This window comes from Lissotriton helveticus, chromosome 6, assembly GCF_964261635.1.
Source record: "Lissotriton helveticus chromosome 6, aLisHel1.1, whole genome shotgun sequence".
In the NCBI taxonomy this organism is placed as follows: domain Eukaryota; kingdom Metazoa; phylum Chordata; class Amphibia; order Caudata; family Salamandridae; genus Lissotriton; species Lissotriton helveticus.
In genome coordinates, this window is record NC_136067.1 from 1876140768 (window position 1) to 1876162697 (window position 21930).

The 21930-nt window shown below is 45.5% G+C and overlaps 1 protein-coding gene across 1 annotated transcript in view; it reads left to right on the forward strand.

Moving 5' to 3' along the window:
- Positions 1-21930, forward strand: part of IARS2 (isoleucyl-tRNA synthetase 2, mitochondrial) — a 532602-nt gene that overhangs the window by 371168 nt on the left and 139504 nt on the right. Inside the window, exon 20 of the mRNA XM_078649801.1 lies at positions 6468-6613. Within this exon, the coding sequence (XP_078505927.1) occupies positions 6468-6613 (146 nt within the window). The remainder of the gene's footprint in view (positions 1-6467; positions 6614-21930) is intronic.

The following is a 21930-nucleotide window of genomic DNA, read 5'->3' on the forward strand; positions in this document are numbered from 1 at the left end:
AGATAGGGCATGATTGTTTTTCCTGCTACTTTCTAGAGGTACTTGCGCTAGAGGGGTGTCATTAACTCTGAGAATTGGCGCCTAGTGAGTTGGCATCAGTGGTAGCTCTTGTTTATTTTCGCAGTGCAAAAGGTCAGAAAAGACATCCTAGCCCCCTGAATTGTTGGACCCTGAGGCCAGTGTTGTCACAATTCTTATCCTATGCACACGCTCTATTTACAAGTGAAGGTCCACAGATCAGTAAGTGCAACAAAAAAAGGAGTATAGTTCTGTTGTCTTTTCTTTTTCTTTTAATCCAACAGCGCCCAGCCAACATGTGTTTCGACACGGCTGGTCAGTCTATCAAAATCAAACTATCCCATAATTCCACCAAAAAATAGTTAAATCCAACCTTGTAGTAAGGACCAGTGAAATGTCTAGTGAGGTGGCTTTTCCCGGATGCAATCGTTTCTATACATCCATTTTGTGGTCGATCCCATGAGCGAGTACGCTGAGAAACGAGTCCTGATGCAGAGTTCGCGTTCTGAACTGGAAACTACAAGGTTGGACTTAACTATTTTTGTGAAGAATTATGGGATAGATTGACCAGCGGGGTCAGAAGTATAACCGGCGGAGAGGATATAGAATTTAGGATCTAAAGAGCCACACAGCCCTGAAGAAGTCAAGGGGTATCCCCCTTCGGCGAAACAGTGTTGCCTAGGGGTTGTTGTATTAAAAGAAAAGACAACAAAACTATACTCCTCTTTTTTGTTGCAATTACAGGTCTGTTGCACTTTAACTACATTACGTATTCTGTCCTTTATCCTGGAGCGCTACAAGTTTGTTTTGATCTATTTTGGATACTATTCATGCACATGAACTCAATATTAGAAACCTTTAAGCTGCATATTCCAATGTATGTAATGTGCACACAAACTATGTGGGTCAAGACCCTTGCATTTAGTAAACACTGTGTGCTGCATGTCCGCTCCAGAGCTGGTGTTAAGTTTTGTTTGGTCATGCTTTGGAATAACTCTGGATGGACATTTAGACTCTTATCTGATGGTTACTTACTCTCCTTTTTGGTTTATGGATGCTTGGCAGTCTTTCAAATAGTGAGCCAGCATGTGGACTGAGACTCAGATCTACAAGTTACTCGCTGTAGTTACTTTCTTCATTTCATGGCGTAGGCTGTTTTGGGACGACTTCTTTTGCATACATTTTTATATTGCAGCTGTAGCCTTCTGGGCAATTGACGTCTAACACCATTCAGATTCCAGAGTCTTCTACTCCAGCTGCTCTGCCTCTGCCTGTCCTACGTGTGTGCCCTTGTGCCACAACCCATGTTGTACATGCTTGAGATCACCACATTTCGATGTGTAGCCACTCCCTTGGTACTAGTGTATTACCAGACTTCGACAAGCCTATATACACAGCAGAGGCACGGATCACTCACCAGTGACTGTGTTCATAGCCCAGATTCTCACCTTTTGATACAAGTATGGTATGTTTCTTTTTAGAATTGAATTTTATTTCAATTTTAAGGCTCTAGCGCCTGTTACTGATCCAAAAGGAGATATGTATTTGGGCAAAGAACAAGAAAACGGCCAGGTTTTTAGAAGTTTTCCAAATTGCATAAGATGGAGTTGAGCTTTAAAGGTACCAATGCAGCAAGTTCCACAATTTACAGGTAGAAGAGACAAAACTTATGCCATCCTAGGATGATTTGCTGGTCTTAGGCATTACAATGGTTTTAGCAGAGGATAAGCGAAGTATTCTCCTGTGGGTGTACCATTGGAATTTCTTCCTAAGATATTTTGGGCCAGTATCACAGAGGGCTTTGTGAGCAAGAGAGAGCACCTTCAAGGTAATCCATTGTCCGACAATAGTTATAGAAACTGAGTTGAATTTTGGAATCCTCATGAGAAGGCGTGCCGCTGCGTTCTGTAGTACCTGCAATGTATTCAGCAGCTGCTGTTGAATGCCCAAATAAAGGGCATTACAGTGAGTTATCCTTGATAGTACCAATGCAGTGATTACTGTTTTTTTGGAGCTCGAAAGGAATAAAAATAAATACCCTTTTTAATGTTCTAGACTGGAGGAGGTAACTTTACTGATTTGATCTACAAAGGTAGGTATTCCTTCAAAGAGTACTCCCGAATACCTGACCTTTATGACCGTAAAAAGAAGAGGGCCAAGGTCTTAGGGCCAGCAGAAGGATTCCAAAATTAAGTATTGTTTTCAAACAAAAGGACCTCGGTTTTGTCAGAGTTTAATTTGAGACAGTTATCTTTCATCCATCCTACTACCTCTAGCATGCATTGTGCAACCGCACCATGATCAATTGAAATCAAAACTACTATTTGAGTGCCATCTGTGTAGGAGACTGTGGAAAATCCAAAAGATCGAATAAGTTTGGCCAGTGGTGTTATGTATATATAAAAAGCATAAGGCCTAATGAACACCCCTAGAGGAATCCACAGGGCAATGAAAAGGATTTATATGTAAAATCTCCTAGAGGTAAGACCTGTTCTCTGTTGGTGAGAAAGGAACTTAAAAGAGCAAGGGCTGAGCTACTTATTCCGATACTCTCTAACCGGTCGATGAGCACTGAATTGCTCACTGTGTCGGAAGCTGCACATAAGTCCAAAAGGATCTAAGCCGCCTTTCCACCATTGTCCATTGTTCTTATTTCCTCTGTTGCTGCAATCAGAGCAACCAGCTGAACTAGCTGGAACAGCAGCTGCTAAGTCTGGGCCAGATGTCAGATAGGCCCCAGTTTCAGTGACAAATGCTAACTTGGGGAAGTAGTTGCCCATGAAACAATTGCCGGCAAGATATTTCCCCACCTAAAATTTTCAACTTATCTCTCTGTGAGATGGTTCTTCTCCACTTGGGCATGTTACGAAAACCTGTCTATTTATTTCCACTGAGTGCTCCATAATTTGTTTATGGTATTTTTTTGTTTGCAGTTTTGTACAGCACATACCACAATTGATTTCAGATTGCTTATCACAAGAGGGGCTGTACTATGTATACGTAAAGACAAAAACACGTATTTAACATTATGAATTTTAGTCCTATAAGTGATGCTTTTTAATCAAGAACTGTTTGGAGCAGTAAGACAACCAAAATTCAATAAATCGAGGAATGCATCTACAACTGAGGGACTCTTCCTCTACCTGACCAACGGTGGAATCAAGCTTGTGAAGGTCTCTTTGATTTTCTCAAGCTTGGCAGTCGTTTTGAAAGTGGTCCTTTCAGTCCGTAGAAGAATGGTCAAAGTTTCACCTTCGAGGGAAAGAGAGATCGAGAGAGAGTCTCACTCGAAAGGCTCCACGTTGGACTGGATCATCTCAAAAGATATGACAAACAGTCTAACCTCAATTGCTCCTTGCGACTAGTCAGACCACCATGCTATTACCTTCCTAATACAGGGTGTACATAAGGAAAGATTAGTGCAACCAGTGAAACCGAAAATGTGGCTCAGGGACACAAAAAACATAGACTGTGAGAAGGTGGCAGCACGATGCGAGAAAGATTTCCCCCCAAGCTATCTAACGTTTGTGATCTTAAAGAGCACTACAACTCAACAATGTTGGATATAATGGACTCCCTTGCTCCGCCTAAACTAAAAAGAATTCAGGTTAAAGACCATACACCCTGGTTCAATGGGGCCCTAAACAAGGAAAGGAGAACTTTTCGTCTAACAGAAAGGAAATGGAGACAACACCCCTCCTTCCCCGAGCTTATACTTCTCAGAAAGACCAGAAATGAGTACAACAAGATCATTTGCAATTCAAAAAAAGAATTCTTTAGTCTAACACTAGAGAGCACTAAGAATAGACCACGCAAACTCTTTGAAATGCTAAAAAACAGTCGAACAAACTGACAAGAACCGTTCAAGAGGTAATTAAATCCCTAATAAACTGTGATCAGTACTCCTTCTTTGCAACCAAAATCAATTCTCTGGAAAACGAGCTGAATTCTGCCGCTAGCGCCCATTCTATTCCTCCGACGCCACAAACCAACGTCTCTACTCACCTCTACCAGGCAGCACCCAAAAACCAAGCTCACTGGTCTAACTTCGACCTATACGATGACCGTATCATCTCGAAAATCTTAGCATCCATTGAACCAAACATCCACTTCAATGACCCGCTACCAACCAACTGCTTATCCGCAACCAACCAATTTATCATATACATTTGGCCCACAATAATCAATGCTTCTCTATCGCAAGTGACCATACCAAACTCTCTAAAAGCTCGGCAAGTCATCCCGATCTTAAAAAAAAAAACACCTTGAATCCTGCTGAAACGGACAACTTCAGACCTATATCCAATATTCCACTCCTAGCTAAAGTTCTCGAAAAACGCGTGCAACAACAACTTAGCCAACACATCGCCAAATTCAACCTGCTAGACATATGCCAGCAAGGATTCAGGCCAAATCACAAAACTGAAACTACTATTCTCCACATAGTAGATGACGCCCTTCAAGCCCTAGACCAGGACAAAACGTGTCTCTTAATTCTTCCTGACCTATCATCGGCGTTCGACACAGTCAACCATGAGAAGTTACTAGAACGTCTTGAAAACAGGATAGGATTAAGGGGGACCGTCCTCGAGTGGTTTAAATCCTTCCTTTGTAACTGCTCCCAAAGATTCTTAGTTAATCGATAACTGTCCAATCCTTCTCCAATTACAATCGGAGTTCCCCAAGGTTAAACTCTCTCTCCCCATGCTTTTAAATCTCTAACTGGAACCGTTAGCTGAAATTCTGCGTATCGCCAACATCTCTTTCCACGTGTATGCAGATGAAACGCAGATCTACATCAAAATCTAATTTCTAGAAGAGATCAAAACAATGAATGAGGCTCTAAAGCTAACTGTGCACTGGCTTGTTAGCAACCAGCTCAAGCTGAATGTGCAAAAAACTGAATTCTTCCTAATCTCACCCCCCTAAAAGTTCAACTGGGATTCGGGAATGGACCAACTCGATCACCGCGCTAAACTGCACCCCGACCATAGTGGACTCAGCCAAATCACTAGGAATCTCACTGGACAAGAACTGGAGTATGAGAGCCCACGTCAACACACTAGCCAAAAATGCAAGGTTTCACCTCAGCTACCTGAGAAAATTAAAACCATTCCTAGATACATCAGACATTAAAATGGCAGTTCAGGCACCTGTTATTTCTAGGATCGAGTACGGATGCTCTAACCTCTCCAGACTACCCAAGATCTCAATAACACCCCTAAATGCTTGTCTCAAAGAAGTTGCAAGACTCCTAACAGGATCAAAAAGATTCGACCACTTCTCTCCACACCTCAAAGCGCTGAACTGGCTCACGTACGAAGCCAGAATACAGCTCAGATTGGCCTGTGTCACACACAAAGCACTACACTCCTAAATCTCCAGTGTGTCTCGCCCAGAAAATGGTGGTCTTCGGTGGAAACCGGTCCGCCAGGCATTTTGTTCTGAAACCTCCCCTCTTTCGGAAGAAGAAAACATACAACAGAGCCTTCTCTGGGCTGCACCCAGAATCTGGAACTCGCTGCCACCCACATCAGAAGAATACCATGCTTGGCTAGATTCAAAAAGAAAGCAAAGGGCAAATTCCTTCCTTGACTCTTTCAGTGCTTATACAGTTTTGCTGCCTAACAACATGCTTTCTTCTTGACCTCTATCTATCTATGCCAATCTGGACTTCCTTGATGGGTCCTATGCAGTGTCTTGTACCATGGCTGTTGCTATTTCCTTCTACCTCATTCGTACCTCACTGTTCACTTTATGGAGCCGAGTCTAGTGCTATACAATCTGTCTCTGCTCCCGCTAATGTTTGTTTTTCCCCGTTAAATTGTACGCATGTTGCCTATTCCCTCTCATTGCATTACCCTGCTTCTGACGGCAAAACACTTCTCGTGATTTAGTTTGTCTAGAATTATTTTGTAAACATCTTGCTTAACTCTGTAAAGCGCTCTGATACCCTAACGGGTCAGGTTTGCGCTCTATAAAATACTAAATAAAATACTCCCAGTAAGATGAGACATCTAAGAGGTGTGTCATGAAAGGGCCTCAGTCCTGGCAGCTGTCCTGGAGAAGGGTAGGAGGTTAACTGATGTGGGGTTTCAGCAAAACAATGCTTTTTTCATTAGCCTTGTAAATTTTGTTGTAGTTCGATTATAGTTTACTAACCTGATTTGTATTAAGATATGAACAACTGTCCTGTTGACTTAAAGATCACGTGTATTTTCTATTTAGATGTTTGGAATGTCTAGTTTGGTACGAGAACCTTGCTCCAGGAAAAATTACTCACCAGAGTCCGAGTTACTTCTTGTTGAATGGAAATCACAAAATATATGTTTGGCAATTATTTCACCTGTAAAAATCAGTGCCAGAAGATGTATTGGTTTATAGACATTTCTTTAATCGCATACCTTCATGCCGAGGCTCTTATTTCATTTTATATGTCTTTTTTCCAGGCTTTACTGTGAAGAGCTGAAGAGCCCCAAACGCCGCTCATGTCAAACAGTTCTGGCTACAGCAGTTGATATTCTTGTGCGCTCTTTTGCTCCTGTTCTTCCTCACTTGGCAGAAGAGGTATTCCAGAATCTTCCATATACAAAAGGTAGGAGAAATGTAAATCATTTAACATGAATTCATTGAACTTTAAAATTGAAACGGGTTCTATATATTTACAAATCTAGCTACCTATACTGAGCATGATTTACTGTAACGTGTGTATGTGGTGTTCAGTGAGTATCTAAGAGACTTGACAATGATAGCCATTTTGAGACAATGCATCGATGCAGCGTGTTTACAATTTACAGATATTTAAAACAATTACATGAGTCTTGGTAATTTATGTGGCTTCTTGAAATAACGAAGTGCATTAAAATGTTTAACCACTAGATCAGTGAATAAAGGATTACATGGCAGAGAGTGTCCCGAAGGGAATTGGAATCCATCTTTGAACAGAATAAAAAATGAAAATAAGTTTAACAGACTCACTACTGTTTTAATTTGTTTTTAGAAAATCTGAAAAGGTTTTTGACTTGGACTTTGCTTGTAGACTTTTATAAAAAAATTTCTCTTTATTAATAAAGATTTAGCCTTTGTAAGTTCATCTCGAAGTGGAAACGGTAGATGTTTCAAGTTCAAATTTGGACTGCATTTAAAAAAAAAAAGTTTTGTTGGGTCGAATTCTCTGGTATCCAAAATTAAGAAATTCAATTAAGATAACAATTGTTGAATAGCGATAAAAAGCCAGCCTAGAGCACACTTTAGGCTTAGCCATGTGTGAGCTCTTGCACAAAGGAAGCCATGTGGCATACGGATTCATAAAACACAGGACTGGCAGAAGGATAGCTGGACATAGAGCACATTGACTCTTAAACTGCATGCAATTTACGTCAGCTCAGTGTCCACTTTATTCCAGGGTACAGAAGGCGCCTCAGAACCACTGAGGAGCGTCTTGAGGAACCAAACTAGCATTTATTACCAAGGGCTGTATCTAAGGAAGCCTCACAGGCACTATTGTAGGGATCCTCAGATGGCACAGGTGCCAGTAAACTTCTTTAAAGCCCTTTAACAAATGATGGAGGGCATCCGCTCTAAGCTGGTTCTCTAATGCCACCACAGATAGCCCAGCAATTCCACCACCTCCCTCCCCTGAAAGCTTTTTGGTGCGGACGTCTACAAGTCAAGCGAAACTGAATCACTTTCCAACTACTCCCCCCCAATGGGAAGACCAAATGAGTGGAGTTTTTTGGGAAGAAGGTAATATCTTCCACCAGCTTAGTCCTCTGATAATTGCCTGCTGGGGTGCTGATCCCACGCTCTTTGGGATTTGGTGGATCAAGAGCTTACAAGTTTCCTGGAAGATCTCTGACCCGGTCGTACCCAAGGCATACATGACAGTTGTAATGCAACCAAGTTCACAATTTGCTGTGGCTTGGATATCGCAGAATCCATAGAGAGAGCCATTGAAACCAGTGCGCCACACTTGGCTACAATCAACGAAGTCCCTGGCAATGTTCAATTGTCCCTTATGTACTTGCCCTTTGACAGGACTAATCTCTTTGAGGACAAGGCAGATTCTGCTCTGAAGCTGTTCAAAGAGAACAGAGCCCTAGTGCGCTCCATGGACTTATCTCCCCCACCTCACCAGCTGCAGCAGCCCTATCGTTCCTTCCGTGGTTTCAGCAGAGATACCCCATACCACCAGCCAATTCCACCCCACTAAGGTGCCCAACCATTAGACGGCCGAAGCTGTGGTGTCCACTGATCCCGTGGTCACTGTCTGCATGCCACCTAGCCTAATGCCCTCCCTATGGCCCCACCTACCAAATCTCTTTAGCGTGCCCTTAGTGGAGCACAGTCATCTGGTTGTGGGCACGTTCCAATGATTCTTGCCGGGTTGTCAGACCATAACATCAGACAGGTGGGTCCTGCAGATAGTCCAGAAGGGATATGCCTTACCCTTCAATTCACTCCGCTACACCTTCCACGTTTCCAGAATGACTGATGGAGTAGCGTGTGTCTGTCTTACGGCAGGAAGTGCAAACACTTTTTGGCAAAGGGACTATTAAGAGGGTGCCTGTGTCAGAAGCGGGTTGTGGTTGTTATTCTTGCTACTTTCTTGTGCCAAACACGGAAGAGGCCTTTGTCCTATTTTAGTTGTGCGCCCTCTTAAAGCCTTCCTCCAGGAGGACTAATTCAAAAAGCTCACCCTGCTGAGGTCTTTTCTGTTCTTGACGCTGGATCTGCAGGGCTCCTATCTCAATATACTGGTCCTGGGGGCCCATTGCCGTTACTTGTTGTACATGGTTGGGACAGGAGCTTTGTCAGGTCGTTACAATGGTGTTGGTAGGGGTCCCAGTCATCCTCTACTTTTACTACTGGCTAATGAAGGCGGGTTCGCCCCAGGCATTCGTCAATCACCACCAGAGTAGGGTGAACAGCCTGTCCTGCAAAAGTCACACCTGACTCCTTCTCATACATACACCTTCATCAAAGCCATTCGGCACAAGGTCCACTTTTTTCCCTTTACCCCAAAAAGTAGAGTCCAAAACATTCGGGTCGGTCGGGCTGGGGCGCGAAGCGGGGCTGGGCGCGCGCCGCGGCTGGACGAGGCGCCTCCCTCCGGGGAGGCGGCGACTCTGGACGCGAGCCGGGCCCTTCCTGTGGATCGCCCCAGCTGCAGTGGTCGCCTCTCCCCGTGCCCCCTCCCCGGGAGCTCGGGGCCGGCGTTCTGCCTCGGCCGGGGCCTAGACATGCTATCCATTGACTCTTGAACATGCTTCTGGCGTTTGTGGGCGCAGAGATACTCCGGCAGGAGTGATTCAAGCGCGTTATAAACCCGCAAAATTCAGGCTATGATTCTGGTCTTTCAGCCTCAGTCCTGCTTCACAGTGAGGTCTGGAACTACTGGAACTGCTCGCTTCCTGCATCCTGCTTGCACAACATACCAGGTAGCATTTGCAGGCATGCAGTGGTATCTCAAATCTCAGTGGCCCTACATCAAGGCGACCTCTCTGACCTCGTCCAGTCCAGAAGGTGACTGCAAGAAATCTGCATTGGTTGTTACTGGACTGCAGTTGGGTCAGTGGCAAACTTCTCTCCCTACCCCAGCCTGAGCCGACAGTGGTGATCGATGCGTCCCTTCAGGGTTGAGTAGGCCACCTGGGAGAGGTGGAGATCAGAGGCCTTTGGTCTCTGGTGGAGCCCCATCTCCATATTAACCTCTTGAAGCTGAGGACCAGTAGGTTGTCATTGAAGGCCTTCCCTCCAACCGTCAAGGCGAAGCTGGTACAGGTGCTTACGTATTACACAACCTCCATGTTGTATTGCAACAACCAGGGTGAGGTGGGGGGCCCAGACCCTTTGCCAGGAGGCACTGCCCCCTGAACATGGCTGAACAATCGAGACATTTTCCTGGTGGTGAAGCACCTGGCAGGATTTTTTAATTCTAGGTCGAATGAGGATGATGAGAACCTTGGCTCGATCTTTTAGCCACCACTGTGAACGCCCAATTTCAGCTGTTGTGCGCACTTGTGTTCCCAAGGCGTCTCTAGCTAGAAGGCGCCTAGGGTGGGACTCTTGACTCCTGTATGCTTACCTGTCGATACCTCTTCTGTCCCAGGGTTTGAAGAAGATCAGGGCTACTGGGCCCAAGTCATGCTAGTTGCCCTAGATTGAATGCGATGAGTGGGATGTCCAGAACTCCTGGGCATGTGCATCTGTCCTCTGATCAGGCTGCCCCTCCGGGAGGCTCTACTGTCACAGCAGCAATGCAGGACCCTGCATCCAGGCCTTCGCATTCTCCACCTTCATGCTTGGAGATGCAGCGATGAGAGCTGAACACTTTTAACCTTCTACGTAGGTGATTGTCATCTTGCCAGCCAGGCCTCCCTCGACAAAAACTATATACACCTGTTGTTGGGGCAAGTTTGTAGCTTGGTGCAACATACAGCAACTAGAGCAAAGTTATCTGACATTTTGTTGTTGGTTTTGTCTCTCATCTGGTAAGGCTTTTCTCTGGGCGCAGTTGAATGGTATTTTTGCCTCTTTAAGCTTTTCTGCGGTTGCCAGATTGGGCCTCATTATTTAAATCACCTGTTGTGATTTGTTTTCTGAAATGCGTACATGTGTTTCCTCGCTCTCCTTTTGTCCTGCCACAGTGGGACTTTAACTTGATCCTCACTTACTTGATGTGTACTGCTTTTGAACCACTTCACAGCTGTCACCTGCGGCATCTCACCCTCAAGACAGTGTACATTGTCATTTCAACAGCGGCAAGACAAATGAGTGAGCTTCAGGCTCTCTGTATTTACCGCCCATACACTACTGTATCCATATATTTATTACTTTACTCCTACTGTTATTAAAAGAAAACACACATTTGCTTCTCTTCAATGCACTACCCTATGTTTCACTCTATACCACTCAGTATATCACTCTCTTACTCATCCCAAACTTCACTCTACTACCATGAACTCCGAAATATCCCATTCTAATACTATGATCTCCGAAAAAAATCCTTTCTGTACTTTTCCCTCCGCTATCCCTCCTTGCATCTCCCCAACCCTCATTTTACTAGTAAGATCTCCCAAATAACCCTTTCTAATTTCTTCCCTCATGTATCCTTCCTTAGACTAATCTGAGACCTCATTTTACTACTAGGATCTCCTTAATCCATTTCTAGAGACTCTTTCCTCCTCCCTCTCTCCTTTACTCCTCACAAACATCCTACTACTAAGGACTCCGAAAAACACTTTCTAGCATCTTACATCTTCTATCTCTCCATTATTCTTTTCAATCCAACTAACAGACTCGCATGTCCACCACTATAATTAATTCATATTAACCTGTACTAATTCACCACTAATCCTTTTTGGGGTCTGGAATAGAGTGCTACTCGCTGAAGAGCGCTTCAACGCCTCAACAGGGGTAGTAAGTGCTATATAAATACCATTGCAATTACTTTCTTCCCAGACAAACTGGTTCTAAAGACTCTGGCATCCTTCTCGGTAAAAGTTGTGATGCCATTCTATTTTGGTCAAACCATCACCCTGCAGGCATTCTATGCTCCACCTCACCCTTTAAGGAGTAGGAGAGTCTCCATCTCTTGGAGCTCAAAACAGCATTGAGCTTTCACGTCAGTCTTAACAGAGAGCACCAGGTAGACGATCAGCTCTTTGTGAGGTTTCCTGGGGTGAAAAAAGCCAAGGTTGTGCAGAAAAGGACCGTCTCCCCAGGATCATGCTCTGCATTAAGATCTGCTATTCACTGGCCAACAAGCAATTTCGGAATTGAGAAATGCGAGCTCGTTCCACCAGAACCAACCCCTCTACCACTGCGTTGGCTTGCCGAGGTCCTATCCTGGACATCCGCCATGCAAGCACTTGGACCTCTCTCCATATATTCATGTAGCACTACTGTTTGGACAGAGGTTTGCTGGGAGGGGCATTTTTGCTTGTTTAGTCCTACGGGACTTTTTGGTTTGAGTCCATTCACAGACCCAACTCCAAATATGTAGTTCTTTGGTATTCATTCAAAAGATGAGAAATCTGTGGTTCGAAGTCTCTATCGGAAGAAAGTTATTTACCTCCGGAAATGCACTTTCTGATGGAGACTCTACCTAACCACAGATTCCCCACCAACACGCCCATTGTCCTCATTCTTTGATTGGACTCCATACTTTATAAGATCCCAAGTCTAAGAATCGGCACACTGGTCAAGCCAATTTGCTATTGGAGCTCTGCGTTTGGGGAGGTTCTCAAGGTGCTGAGGGATGGAGGGTGGGGTGGGGGTGGGGGAGGGGGGGTGTCCACAACTCTGTTCAGCCGGAGAGCCAGGTCTTCAGAGTCTTCCTGAAGGTGTTCAGGGACGGGGCGCGTCTGATGTCTGTTGGTAGTTCGTTCCAGGCCTTGGCTGCAATGTGAGTGAACGATCTTCCGCCTGCTGTGGCTCTTTGGATGCGCAGGGTTTCGGCCAGTGCGAGGTTGGACGATCGCAGGTTTCTTTTGGGTACGTGGAAGTTTATTCTGTCATTGAGGTATTTGGGTCCATTGTTGTGTAGGCGTTTGTAGGCGTGAGTGAGGATTTTGAAGGTGGCTGTCTTCTCCACGGGGAGCCAGTGGAGAGTCTCAATAGGTGTTGGCTGATGTGTTTGTGCCGGGGGATGCCGAGGACGAGTCTGCCCGTGGTGTTCTGTATTGTTAGGAGTTTGCGGAGTAGGGATTTGTTGATTCTGGGGTAGAGTGCGTTTCCATAGTCTGGTCTGCTGGTGATGAGTGCGTGGGTGACTGTCTTCCTCGACTCGGGAGGGATCCATTTGAAGGTCTTGCGGAGGTACTGCTGAAAACCTTTCTTTATCCAGTCTGATGCCTGTGAGAATATTCAAAAGGTGAGGAATCTCTGGCAGAGACTATCTTACAGCAAAGAGAGTTACAGAACATAAATAACATGTTCTTTATGGACACACTTTCTGCCAATAACGGTGGCAGTTGTAGAGATTGTGCACAGTGCTCTATGAAAGATTTCACCCAGTTCAGTAGGGATCTGCAAATGCCCGCAGCCTTAACACAGTCCAACAAAATATCATGGGTGTAGGAGAGTAGGGTTTGCAATCCTATGGTCACCCCAGATGTTTGCTTTTTGCTTCACTGGTTTACGACTTTCCCTGGCTGTGGGCCTGCTAATCAGACCCACAGCCTAGCTGTTCATTCTCTAAATTGACACACATGTACTTTAGGTGCATTTACCAATTGGTATTGGGTCACTCTTATAAGTCCTTGTACAGTGTACCATAGGTACCCAGGGCATAAGTGCACCCAAGGCCTACCAGGGGCTGAAGCATGTATTATGCCACCCCTGGCTGGCCACCTAAACAGACACAACTGGCTGGTAACACAGCTGGGGCAAGGTGGTGTAATCACCCTTTGCTGTAGATTTAGTATACCTATATCTAACCCCAAAATGGACACATAGATTCCTATAAGTCACTCCTATGGCAGGCCTTGCCAATCCTGAAGGCAGAGTGCTTGGAATTATGTGAGATGGTGCTCTAGCATGAGCTGAGCCTGTCTGCAGCTTTCGGAACCATGTCCTTATAGCTGTTCCATGATAACGCTATACCATATACTCTTAAGTGCATTATAATCCTCGCGGCTATTGCTAACTTTGGTATAGCATTATCAAAACATGTCGTGTAAGGTGTCATACGCTTTGGAATACTACCCCCTCGCCAGTTCTGGCGACGGGGGTAGCATTCCACCCTTCTAGAGGGATAAGACATGTATGTAACTGTAACCCCGGTTAAAGTTAACCCGAGCCTTAGCATCACAAAATGGATGCTGCCACCACAGACACGAGTCTGACCTCCTGCTGCTGGGAGTCCTTCCAGCAACAGAGGCCTGGACAAAGGGTTTCCTGCCTTTGGAGGTGCTAGCACCACCCCAGACAGGATTTTGTGTATTGAGGTAGGACAGGCTGAAAAGAATGAGACATGCCTGGGGCACACAAGGTGTCCCTGTGCATACCCGGGTTCAAACCAGTTGCTGGGGCACTCCAGCCCCAGCTCTGGCGCGAAACCGGACAAAGGATAGGGGGTGTAACCACCCCCCTTCCTGGTCCCACCCATGGGAGGGACCTAGTCACTAGTACTGCCTCCTTTAGCAGGATAAAGGTAGGAGCTGGTCCCATTCCAAATTAGATTATCCTGAATTGAAACTTTACAAGAAGAAACTCAGGACTTTGACGTTCTGCTCCACAGAAGACTGAAGAATCTCCCTTGTGGCCAAGGAGTGACCACCCTGCAACTCCAGGCACCATCAAGTGTCCTAGCGGTTCACTTTGTCGTCCTTCCTGCCGGAACCAGACCTCAGAGCCCGACAAGACCTGGACTTCCAGACCTCTCCGACCTCTACCCACATCTGCAGCACAGCTGAGATCCGTGGGTGCGACGAGACACGTGGGACCGGCCATCTTGAAGAAACTGCACTTCGCTTCCAGCACGACTTCTGGGGCACCCTCGAGTAAGTGCTTTGGGGATTGAGAAGCCCCAGCCCCGAGCAGCTTCTGCAACAAAGACCAGCCCTCCAGCATCCACGAGATCTGCGTGGGGCCCTTTTGCTTGATTGCTGCTCGACGCATTGTCTGGTCACTTGCCGGCTGGCCAGTGACCTCCTAGACGACCCAAGAAATCTACACCGCTGGTCTGATTGCTCCAGACTGGCCCGTGCTTCCTTCCAAAAGAGAAGCACCCCGGACCCTCCTGGTCTGCACCAGACGCCATCTTCACTCACCGCGTGGGTTGCCTTTGCCAAGGCCTGTTGACTCCGAATCCGGATCAGGCAGCGCCGGCAGCGAGAGCCTGAGTGGGACAGCTCGTGCCTCCATCCTGGTCGTCGAAGACACCTCCTGGTCAGAGTCAAGCGTCCACTCTTCACCTGATCGCGGCGACAGCATCTGGTTCCTTCCTGGTTCCACACCAGTCACTGGCTAGTGACTTTGAACATTGTCCCCTCTGCTATCAGGTCTTCATCTTCCTCGATCCACCCTTGGATCGCTCCGGACATCTTCCTCCTGGTCGCCTGCAGCATCTTTCTTCAAGGCTCCATTGATTTCGACGCGGAAACCCGACACACTTTCACACCTATGCACCCGCAGCCCGTGGGTGAGGTAACGAGAGCATTTCGGTGCTCAAGGGTAGATTGACTCTCCTAGTGTCCAGGTATCCTGTCGTTTTAGTCGTAACTAGTCGTAACTGTCTTTACTTACCTTTTTCGTAATTTGTTGTGCCCATTGACTTTGTTCCGCATCTCGCGTGTGAGTTCACACTCTGCACACGCGTCCCCTGGGCTTCCTGCCCCTTACCTAAGGTTAGGATAGTGTAGTCCCAGCGATCCTACAGCCTCTGGGCAGCTTAATTTCCTCTATCGATTTCCTTATACCATTTACTTAGTATATGGTTTGTCGTGTCCCTAGGGCACCATTGTAATTTGTGCGATTCACTGTATTTTTCGTAAGAGTATTGTTATGTGCTTAGCCCTCTGATCTCATAAAGAGTTCAGAGGTGTTTGTTAATAATAAATATATTGTTTATTTTCATAACAACCTGTTTGGTGTCCTTTCATCTGGTAGTCAAGGGGTTATATGTGGTAAAACAGCTGGCTTCACAAGCCAAAAGAGTTTAGCCTAAGACTGCTTTGTCCACGCTACCATTAGGATAGCTGGTCTATAAGGGTGACTTACAACCAATCACCATAAGGGTTGTTTGGACTGATACAAGGTGATCACTAGAACTAGTGAGCATCATATATCAGGCCAACTTCTCACAATGGTTGACTGTGTCCAAAAGCACACGTGCAGATACTGAAGAACCGGGTTTTAGAACCCAGCGGCGCCAGGGACACGCCCAAAGTCTTCGGGTTCTCCTGTCTTGGCAAACAGAGACACGGAATACTTCTAGGTGGCGTCAGAGATCAAATTTATTAGCTGCAGCTAGTAACAGTATATCTCAGCAATACAACACGGTGTACAACTCAAGAAACTGTTCAAATTTCATAGAGCAAGACATCACCTTTTATACACAATATTCTCATTATAAATGTACACCCACTGCGCAAAATTCTGACCAATAGGACACATTTTCTAACTGAGTATCACATTAACAAAAACCCAATTTGCAGTAACCCAACCCAAAAGTTAATTATTAGGACTGTCCCAAATTCAATTTCCACAAGCCGGACAAACCCATAATTGAAAGCACTACCCATGTAATGAAAAGTCGTAAGGAAAGAAACAATTCAGGTGCTGATTAGGATAAGATATGTGCAAGGAAACTAAAAGTTAACGAGGTCCTGAACATTAAGTGGCAATTTTACACAAGGATCAGCCAGAGAAATTGGCTTCGTGAAGGGTCAGTTTCAGGTGAAGAGGTCAGCGTCCTGCAGTTCACTCACAAGTCAGAAAAGGGCCTGTTTAATGCATACATGAACAATGAGGCCCATGCAACTTTATTCGTTCGGTTACCTCCACGGCCTACGTGAGGGCAACACAAAATGGCGTTATGAACAACGCAAACAAAATGGAGTCCGATCCCGAAAACCACGGAACCTCAGACCCTCCTTTTGCCATTACGTAGGCAATGACCTAAACTCACGTCAATCTGAATCCAGGTCGATATCTATTCTCATCAGGTCATCAAGGTGTTGCTGTAACATCATCCTATTATCCTTCGCTTCTCTCGGGACTGGTCTTCTCACACAGATTGTAGCACAAAGGCCACAAATGGAGGGACCACACTGGATGCATAAGCAACACGAGAAAAAGATTGCTAGAGCCATACCAAGAAACATCAGAATCTTCCATCCCCATTTGGACAGCAGTTCCCAAAACCATCCCATCAATGACCAGTTCCCTTCGTCTACATGTATAGACTCAGCGGACTTATGTAACCTCAAGATGGCTTGGTACACTGTCGGGGCGTTATCTGGTATGAAAACGCAGCAACTAGACCTGATCAATTTACATACTCCACCTCTATCTGCAAGTATAATATCTAAAGCAAAGCGGTTCTGTAATGTCATAAGGCGATCCGCTTGAAGCTCAGCTGTAATATTGCTAAGGGCACCTGCAGTCTCATTTATAGTGGCTTCAACCACTCTCCTAAGCTGACGAATAGTCCTACCATTAGCCATAGGACACCAAAAGGGCAGGAAACCCTTAAAGAAGTCTCCAACTTCTTGTGCGGCAGTGTCTTTCGCATCGATAACACCTCTACCATATCGTGTCTTATGGTAGTTGAAAGAAGCTGTGTATGTAGGGGGAAGCAAAAATGCCACATAACATGTGCCTGAAAAGTCAGAAGGCAACCATTTATATGCTCTATCATAACAAACAAAATACGTGCCTTTGGCTGGCACGAACGGTGGAGATTTCTGGGACGTATAGACATAGATGTGCACACTCTTACCAAGCTGAGCTCTCGGATTCTGACCATTACCTTGCAGACAAAAATTACCTCGGTGGGGTACAACCCAAATAGGAGGAGACCTTTTCTGTCTCTTTCTCTGTCAGACTAATACTATATCTCGTCTTGTTCCAACCAACATATGCTCGTACCTCATCTTTAGGGATAGCATTATATGCATCAATATCTCTGACCATATCTACTATTCCCTGTATCAAGGCATTATTATTCGCACTATCTTTGACGGAACGTACAGGAGATGCTTCATTCGCATAGATAAACATTGACTGGAGTGCCCATACTGACCCATTAGGCGAAAAAGGCAAAACCAAATATGGCATTCCCTTATCTGTCGTATGCGGCATAAGACCACAAACCCAACAATTTGTGGTATTTACGACTAGCTGATGCTGATGTAACATCTGTATAAACGAATTGTTCACAAATTCTAATCTTCGTGTCTGTTCATGTTCAGGCAACGTATCAAACTCATGTGGGGAAACAGTAGAAAAAGAAAGAGTAGGTTGGGAGGTAGATGCAAGCGTCTGTTGTGATGCATAGAAAATCCAACCCACACAAACCAACGTAATGTTCAAAAGCATAAGAAAACACATTATTAAAAAACATTTGCTATGAACCAATATACACATTTGCACTCTGAAATCAACTCTTTTAACACCCTTGTCGGACTCAAAAGACTCCATCCTCTAACGTGCTGCTCGCGGCAATTTTCCTTCTTCACTTAAGTGTGCGTCAAGATCGTACTAACGACCCTAAACCACAGACCTTGTGTCAATACGCGGCTCACCCCTTAAGAACTTATACCGTGACCCTGCAGCTGAGTCCGGATGGTGACTCGAAAAAGAAAAAGTAAAAAAAAGTTTCTTGATCTGACAAGGTGTAATTCACTATATAAACAAATTCAGATTTATTTGTCCATTTCAAACGTCCTTTTTCGATTGTAGCGCTCTTTGCCAGGCACAGTCTGATCCTTAAAGAGGAGTTCCGGATTCGTGGTGTCGAGTCTCAGAGACGGAGGCACAGCAGCTAGCAGAACATCATCATCCTCGCGTTCCGACTGAGTCCATGTCAAATGTGCATCACTAAAAGGTACGAATCTAGGAACCCTTTCACACTCTGAGTCAGCTATTCCATCCCTCACCCACTTATCATACGGTAAGGGCAACGGAACTTTTTTCGTATGGGTGGCATGCACCCAAGTTCTTTTTACCAGCTACTCTAACAGCAGTTCTAGTGACCAGCAATACCAAATAGGGACCAGTCCATCTTGGTTCCAAATTCTTGGATCGCTGAAAATTCTTCGTCAAGATAAAATCACCAGGTTGGATCGTGTGCCCTGGATCTGCAGTAGCTGTCGGCAAATTGTCATAGACCTGTTGGTGGAGAACTCGTAATTTAGCAGTCAAGTCATGTAAGTAATCCACCAACATAGGGTACTCAAGGTCACTGTATTTCTTAGGACGAGGCACACCCCAAACATTCGCTGGACGACCAAAAACTATTTCGTATGGGCTAAGTCCCACACGAGAATGCACTGTTGTCCTTGTTGACAAAAGAACCAACGGCAAGGCATCCGGCCATGTAAGACCAGTGCTCGCTTGAATCTTAGCGAGTTTCAGCTTTAATGTGTCGTTATAGCATTCGACAAGACCTGCTGACTGGGGGTGATTCGCTGCGTGGAACTTCTGATTTATCCCTAATCCAATACACACTTTCTTCATGACTCGACCCACAAATTCACTCCCATTGTCCGACCATACAATTCTCGGCAAACCAAATCTAGGGAAATACTCTTTGAGCAAAACCTTAGCTGTAGACAAGGCAGTATTATCCTTTAGGGGGTAGGCCTCTATCCATCTGGAAAAGGCGCAAACAACCACAAGGACATACTTCAGATTGTTGCATCTCTCCATGTGAATGTAATCTAACTGTATCACTTCAAATGGATACGTCGGAGGAGCAAAATGACCAGCTGGAGTTCCCTTGCCAGGATTATACTTCAGACAAATCATACGATGCTTCACAACATTCTCAGCACATTTAGGAATTCCAGCATTCTGCCATACAACTATTAGTAGCAACTTTTCCCCTCCTGAGGCGGAAGCCGGGAGGTCTCTCTTCTCTCACTTTGCTAGTTTTGCATTGCTAGTTTGGCATTGAAGTGCAATTTTACTCGTATTACGTTTTACTCGTATTTTTAAAACTGCTTGATTAATAAGCCTGAGACTTCCTTAGCGCTTCCCTGTGCACTGTGCCCCTTTCCACCCCTCCCTCTGCCTCGGGACCGCTCTCGGCCGAGTATCGACGCCGAGGGCTGGTTCCCGGTTCTTTGGCGGCCATATTGGGTGAGGAGTCGGTGGGTGACGCGCTCTAGCAGCGCATAAAAAGGGAATAGCTCCGTGTATTTGAGTGACAACTATTAGTAGCAACTTTTCCCCTCCTGAGGCGGAAGCCGGGAGGTCTCTCTTCTCTCACTTTGCTAGTTTTGCATTGCTAGTTTGGCATTGAAGTGCAATTTTACTCGTATTACGTTTTACTCGTATTTTTAAAACTGCTTGATTAATAAGCCTGAGACTTCCTTAGCGCTTCCCTGTGCTCTGTGCCCCTTTCCCCCCCTCCCTCTGCCTCGGGACCGCTCTCGGCCGAGTATCGACGCCGAGGGCTGGTTCCCGGTTCTTTGGCGGCCATATTGGGTGAGGAGTCGGTGGGTGACGCGCTCTAAATGTAAATGTAGTATACTTGTAAAGCGCACAGCTGCCCCAGCAACGGGGCGTCCCGGCGCTGTATAACTCTGGGGAACCCGTCCTGGCTTTCCCTGTGGGATGGTCCCTTGCTGGGAGTCCCCAAGGTGGAGCCAGGCATCCCCGGAATTGGCGGGGCCGTTGTGGAGATTAGGCAAGCTAATGCCCAGAGTTGCCGAGTGGAACCCCTGATTAGAGTAAGCACCGAAGCGAGAATTATCGAGTCCGCTGACCAAGGTTCACGACCCTGCCGCGTCGGGAATTGAACCCTGGTCCCGGGCTGACTTCTGCTCTCAGGCCTGCTGCCTCTAACCAGTGAGCCACACTACTCACACTCACACTAGCAGCGCATAAATAAGACGGATATGACTCCGTACAGCGGACGCGCCGGACCTGCGCCGGAGTCGTGCCAGAGTCCTGCCCGTCTGTGCCCGTCCGTGCTCGACCAGGCCCAGGGGTCAGGACTCTTGGTAGGCGACTGCCATACTCTACTGGAGATCTTCTCTCACTTGACTTAGGTAAGCAGCCTTTAGACCCTATGACGTTGTCTATACTAAAGGAAACTAATATTTTACGTTCCTCTTGCTGTAATGACCTGCCCCACTCGCCCCTTTCAAAGCTTGCCAGCTTGAATACAAGGTCACTTCAGAAACACCACCTAGAAATCTTTACCCTCCTACAGGATGAATCTATCGACATTCTAACCCTTACGGAAACGTGGTTAGGCGATAATTCTTCCCCAGATATCATAGCCGCCCTCCCAAATAGCTATGACATGATTTGGCACAACCGTCCCGATAATGTCCGAGGTGGGGGAGTAGCAATTATCTTTAAAAAACATCTAATTGTGGTTAAAATCTTAGCAGAAACAATAAACTCCGCTGATATACTTGGAGTAAAAATCACCCTGAATAATTCCTGTCTTATCGTTATTGCGGTCTATCGTCCACCACAATGTACTTCTTTGTTTAATGAACTCTTCTCCCCTATTGCATCTGATATCTGCACACGTTATAAAAAAGTCTTGGTGACAGGAGATTTTAATGTCCATTGGGATAGTACAGACAAAGATTTACTAACTCGTCAACTACAGACCTCTATGACCCCGTTAGGTCTGGAACAACTTGTGGAAGCCCCAACACATGTCAAGGGTCATACCCTTGATCTGATTTGGACCTCTATGCCAGAGGTAGCTCTTACGAGCATTACACCTTGTATCTAGTCAGATCATTACTTACTTCTGTGTAATATTACTTTGGAAGCCACTTTGATGAAACCACCTCTTAAAACTAAAAAAGTGCGTTCCTGGAAAAAAATAGATTCAAAAACTCTATCAGATGCTCTCCCCAAATATACTCAATCATGGAATTCCTTTGGAAATTTAGATCAGGACTATAACTTTATAGTGGGGAGCCTTAAACAAGCTATCGACCAGATAGCCCCGGAAAAGGTACAGAAAATAAAGGATGCTGGGAAAAGGGCCCTTTGGTTTACCCCGCTGCTAAGAGACCATAAAAGAAAAATTCGCCATCGTGAGAGATGTTGGAGGAAGACAAAAGATAGCAGAGACCGAGAACTCTATAAAATATCGCTGAATGCTTACAAAAAACTCATAATATCAGCGGAGGGGGAATATTATGAAACATGTATAAATAAGGCAACAAATGTACAGAAAGAAACATTCAAAATCTTAAAAGAACTGAG